The 5,717-nt window shown below is 31.4% G+C and overlaps 3 protein-coding genes across 8 annotated transcripts in view; all 3 read left to right on the forward strand.

Moving 5' to 3' along the window:
• LOC138186642 (uncharacterized) overlaps positions 1-1,474 on the forward strand; it is a 98,212-nt gene extending 96,738 nt beyond the window's left edge. The window contains exons 1-3 of one of the 6 annotated variants that reach the window (XM_069126710.1): positions 72-228; positions 979-1,093; positions 1,155-1,474. In XM_069126710.1, the coding sequence (XP_068982811.1) occupies positions 995-1,093; positions 1,155-1,352 (297 nt within the window). In that variant the 5' untranslated portion in view covers positions 72-228; positions 979-994 and the 3' untranslated portion in view covers positions 1,353-1,474. Of the gene's footprint in view, positions 1-71; positions 308-354; positions 506-645; positions 801-978; positions 1,094-1,154 lie in introns of those variants that run through there. The other 5 variants (XM_069126708.1, XM_069126709.1, XM_069126707.1 and 2 more) reach the window with 5 other exon arrangements.
• Positions 1,475-2,261: 787 nt separating this feature from the next.
• GXIVsPLA2 (phospholipase A2 group XII) lies at positions 2,262-3,804 on the forward strand. Its single transcript, XM_069126706.1, has 3 exons — positions 2,262-2,652; positions 3,247-3,314; positions 3,393-3,804. The coding sequence occupies exons 1-3, from the start codon at positions 2,418-2,420 to the stop codon at positions 3,702-3,704; spliced, it is 615 nt and encodes a 204-aa protein (XP_068982807.1). The 5' UTR covers positions 2,262-2,417; the 3' UTR covers positions 3,705-3,804.
• Positions 3,805-4,047: 243 nt separating this feature from the next.
• Positions 4,048-4,984, forward strand: LOC138186644 (uncharacterized). The gene is made up of 3 exons (XM_069126713.1): positions 4,048-4,296; positions 4,462-4,737; positions 4,829-4,984. Exons 1-3 carry the CDS (start codon positions 4,148-4,150, stop codon positions 4,845-4,847), a joined length of 444 nt encoding a protein of 147 aa, XP_068982814.1. The 5' UTR covers positions 4,048-4,147; the 3' UTR covers positions 4,848-4,984.
• Positions 4,985-5,717: the final 733 nt, after the last annotated feature.

Below are 5,717 nucleotides of genomic sequence, written 5' to 3' on the forward strand. Positions count from 1 at the left end.
TTTCTAAAAATTAGTCCCATGCTCCCGTTTGGAAATTATTTTATTAATGTCAGTTCATAAACATCATTAACAAAATTTTTATAAAATATATAAATCAGCGAAGAAGAATAAAAAAGGATATAAATTTTTAATATCATCAAGTAGTAGTAAAAACAAATAGATATTAAATTACATAAGATAATTATCTTAATGCAAGATAAAGTATAAGTATAGCATAAGATATAAAGTATAAGTATAGGATAAGATATATCATCATTCACCATATGTACAACGAGTTCGAACATTAGACGAGTTTTACAGAATAATTGTAAGTATTGTTAGCCACTAAAAAAATAAAAAAATATATATATATAATGCATACATGCACACACATATATATATCAAACCTTTTACATTAAAATAGAAAAGTCGACACCAATATTTTTTAAATTGCAATATATGCGTATGCATGTATCAAATTTATGATAGTATCATTCTTTAACAAGCTAATGTAGAATCAAGAAATGTAAGTATCAGAAATTGTAAACTTTGTATTTAAATAATTGATCTCTTTTGGAACAAATCGATTTCTTCAGTGACAGTATTTTGTTTAAGTAACAAAATAATGAGCTAAAAAAGAAAACTTCGCACTGGAGAGAGTGAATCATTTTTCTCACACCTATCAAATGCATATTTCATCTTAAACTAAAAATTGGAAATGAACATGTATAAAATTTCTTTAGGTTTTATTAGTGACATGTTAAATATAATTCTTAAAATGAACACAACTTACATAGTCGGCGAAAAAAATTATGAGACAGGTAGTAAAATTCGCAGATTTTTAATTTGATAGAAATGTAGCAAAATGACATGGAGATAAATTTAATTTCTGTATAATAAGTAATCAAAATAGAAGTTAGAATACAAGACAAAGTGTACTGTTATATTATTATAATAACGATTTTACCAATTTAATATGATGGATCTATCAATTTCCAGAGCAGAGGAAGTCGCTATGCCTACAACGAAAGATCAAGTTCATGAATTCATTGGATCTCACAGCATTGTGATTTTTTCTAAGACCACTTGTCCATATTGCAAAATGGCTAAACAGGTATTAAGCAAATAATTTTCTTATTTTTATTCTAACTTCAATTAATGTGACTTTATTCTAGGTCTTTGATAAAATGAATAAAAAATACCTGGCTATTGAATTGAATGAAAGAGACGATGGAGATGAAATCCAATCTATATTGGGAGAAATGACTGGAGCTAGAACAGTACCCAGGGTGTTTGTGAATGGAGTGTGCTTGGGTGGTGGAACAGATGTAAAAAAATTGTATGAGAATGGAGAATTACAAAAAATGTTTTAATATATTAGCTCACACTATCCAATTCTACATTACCTGAAATATTTATGATTCTGCTTTTTAAATTCTGTACTGTTGATTTTTCTTTTCGAATTAATAAAGACTATTATTTACATGGCAAAGAATGTTATAATTATCCTTCTATTTCTACAATAATAGTAATTGGAAGTAATTGCCATCAATCAAATTTAAAAAATACATGGTCACTTCTTACTTACATAAAAAATCATTTATAATTTTCATTGAAATGAGCATATGCATGTATGTACTACTTTGTTCAAAAAATTCTAGCTCAAGCCAGATAAAACACACGCTACTTGTTTATTCATCAATTCTACTTTGTCATCTTCAGAGTAACTCCTATTGCTTACAATATATTTTTCCCGACGTTTTCTTCATGTTCCAAAACATTCTAAAAACTCAATTTCCGTGATGTTATTTAACTCTTCCTGCAAATTTTGTTTTATCACTTCAATAAATTAAAATCGACGTCTCCGTAACGTTGTTTTAAATCGGGAAAATTGAGAAATATGGCAGGGATCCTGGTCGTGAGTACCGTGTATGCAGAATGAGATTTGTTGAATTTTTAGCCAAAATGTTGCGAACATAGAAATTTGAGGTGTAGATCACCCGGTGTATTGTCATTATTCATGGTGTTACTCAATTCAATGATTCAGGTGTTACTCAATAAATTTCAAATTTGAGCGAGCTCAAATCTCATTTAATAGAAACTGCTGTATGCAAACTATTTAAATTTGACCAATATGAAGCTGGTAACACATATTATGTTATAAAAAGGAGTAGTAGCTGAATAGGACGAAAAGACATATCTAGCATTGTAGCATTTGACTGTTTTTTGTAAACGAAACAGTCCTGGAACTTATTGAACAGAGTAGTAAGTACATATATACATTACAAGATGAAAGTACATATATTGTGAGAACTATTTCATCGTTTGTCACCACGTGTCCGCGATCGAGTATACCTTTATGTGAGTCAATTTACCTAAAAATATCCTGACAAACGAGTGGAACAGTGTATCAGTAAGTGCGTTAGGATTATACAAAAATGGATTTTTCTCAATATCGGAAAGTTCTAGTTTACGTTTTGACTTTTCTGGCTTACGCGTGGTCAGGCTACGGTGCTGGTTTATTATCAAATTTAAAGGATGCTGTGTTAGCAGCAGAATCGGTATTTCAAGATTTATTTGAAAATGCAATTACCGTAGCTAGGAAAATTAAGGATATACACGAAGTGTTCGATGCAGCGGTGGAAGAAAACTGTATCTTTCAATGCCCAGGAGGTACATGTTTAACCTATCATTCGTTCATTATACTTTTTAACTCAGTCCCCAACATTAAAATTTTACATTTTACGCTCTACACTCAATTGCTAACAGTCGATCTCAAAATACGATATCAATGGTCAAACTATGACACGATGATAACACGTCATAATATCCTGTATGTATTATATGTATGTATATATAATTTTTGTATCCATCTTGATACATTATATAATTTGATTACAAACAACCTCAACAAATTTGTATTGAGATATATTCACGATCATATCTCATTAAAGGGAATTTAACTATACCAAAAACTACCTAATGCGATATACTGTACACATGAGAAGATGATTAATGGACAATATAGATGCAAGGGACTATTTCTCTCCTTCACTACAATCACGTGTTGCTATATAATCTTATTTGATATGCAACATTTTTGGCCAATATATGTGCTTATCTGTACGATTTTATTGGTATTATCAGAGATAACCAATAAGACCCACATTCCTTTACCTAGCCTTCTTCTCACGGACGAACAGTAGCTAAATTTAATTGGTTATTGCTTAAAAAGATTGTAAAGCAAATAGTTTGTGACGATTTCAGGGGTTACACCGAAACCAGATTGGAATCATAAACCTCAAAGTAACGGATGTGGTTCTTTAGGAATTGAAGTAGGCAAATTTTCTAAAATACATGCTTTTATATATGCAAAATATATAAAGAAATCTTAATCGACTTAATAATTTTAGATAAACCAGGAGTACCTACCTCTTACGGAAATGACGAAATGTTGTGATGCGCATGACATTTGTTATGACACTTGTAATTTGGATAAGGAGAAATGTGATTTAGAATTCAAGAGATGTCTGTACAAATATTGCGATGGATATCAATCGGCTGCGATAATAAATACGTGCAAAGCTGCTGCGAAAATGCTTTTTACCGGTACAACTGCTTTGGGATGCAAGAGTTACATGGATGCGCAGAAGAATGCTTGCTACTGTGGAGATAAATGGAATAAGAAACCGAAAAAAGCTGCTCAAGCTGGTGGAGAATTGTAGAAATAATTGTATAGAATACTTAACATTTGTAAGATGCCAATTACCCTCATACCTCATTTGTGAATTTCTAGTAAATAAATACGTTTTGTATTTACCATTACATTGCGTACATGACAAATATTATTTTTTTTTTTTATAAAATATTATTTTATCGAGAATTGTATTAATATTTTTAAACGAATATGTATATACGTATATTGTATATACTTAATGATACACATAGAAATATAAGTTGGTTTTCTGATTATTATTCAATCTACTTTTCTTTTCTCTGTCTATCTAACTGGTATCTCCTTGTTTTTCGCGCTTTTAATTAATATCCCGTGAAGTAACCATACAAAAAGATAATTCAAAAATACAAATTTTTTTTGCTCATTTGTTTTCCCACCGAAACAAGGGAAAGTACGCTTCAAGTTGACAATGTCACTTCAACTTCACTTTTTATGAGAAGTTTTTGGAAAAAATTGTCGAGTAATGCGGCCTACGACAAGAATTTATTAAACAATTGTGACAGAGTTGCGAAGACAATGGGAAACACCGGGTCCGCGCATTCATCGAAAAGAAAAGGGCGAAAACGAGAAAGTGGTGACAGGTAAGACAATTTTCGACACATTCTGTTCTCGCGTTTATTTCCGATTCATTTAAATTCATATTATTCAAATTCGTGGTAGGTAAGGATGTTCTTTCCAACATGGGTTTGTTCAATTATGAAAGATAATACATAAAAACGTACTTTATATGTTTTACCTTTGGGTAGCGTAGGTGATCGTCCACGAAAAACTAAAAAATTTGTAAATGGTTCCGAATCCCGAACCAGTGGAAAAGAGATAATAAAATGTCGTGCGACTAATCCTTTTATCATCTTCTTTCTACGGTTACGGAGTAAAAAGCCAAAGGAACACGTAACCGTGATTGCTCGTGCAGCTGGAAAATTATGGACACAAATGACTCCGGAACAGAGAAAGAAATACGTACAGTTGGCAAACGCCGAGAAAAAAAGACGAGAAGAGCAAAGAAGGAAACGAAAGTTAAGGTAATCTTAAAACTTTATAAGTATGTATATCTCTACATATCGATTGATTTATCATCCATAGCCTGATAAATTACTATATATTTTTGTTTAGAAGAAGGAAAGGAAGATAGAACACACACGTTGATGAAACGTTATAAGATAAAAACGAAATTATATAAGTGCGAAGTTCGTCTTCCTGAGTGCTGAGTTAAGCACGCGCTTTCTACACAAGTTCTTACAAGTTTTTTATTCGTACAAAATATCATCGTGAAGCCTTTATTTTTGATTCCTTTTTATTTGTTAGTAGTTTTTTTTTAACTCTATGTACAATAAATATTGATGTATTTATACACTATCAATGATCTTTTTTATCGTTCAAGAATTATGCTAAAAACTAGGCAAATTTCCTTGCCTCTCGCTCTTATAGTCTCGTCTGAAAAAATTAAATTCGTAATATACTATAAATATATTATTTGTTCGCGACCATTCCCCGAAGCGTCGTGGATAAGAGGGAAATTACAATTGAACGTACATGAACGAGCACCATTTTACATTTCCCATACAGAGGTCGAACGAATTAACATCTCGCCTCTTCTTATAATTTGATACAAAAAATAATTTCAGCATAATTTTTGCGACGCTCCGTGGAAGAGCATTTTTACGCATGTATCATTCTTTCCGAAACTAGTATGTGCCCTCTCGTTCAATAATAGAAAATAAAAATATTACATACAGTAGAGAATAAAGAATGAATATACGTGTGTGTGTATGCGCGCACGCTTGCGCGTATTTCTTCCTGCATCTGTGCACGTAATTAAGGAGCATACGGGTTTGAATAAAATGATATTCGTATTGATGTGGGATGAAAATGACGATGACGTTGTTCTTGTTATTGTTGTTATTGTTGTTGATGATGATGGTGATGATGATGATGATGATGATGATGATGATGATGATGATGATGATGATGATGATGATGATAATGATGATGATGATAATGA

Source organism: Bombus flavifrons, chromosome 14 (genome assembly GCF_040668555.2).
Source record: "Bombus flavifrons isolate JBK064 chromosome 14, iyBomFlav1_principal, whole genome shotgun sequence".
Lineage (NCBI taxonomy): Eukaryota > Metazoa > Arthropoda > Insecta > Hymenoptera > Apidae > Bombus > Bombus flavifrons.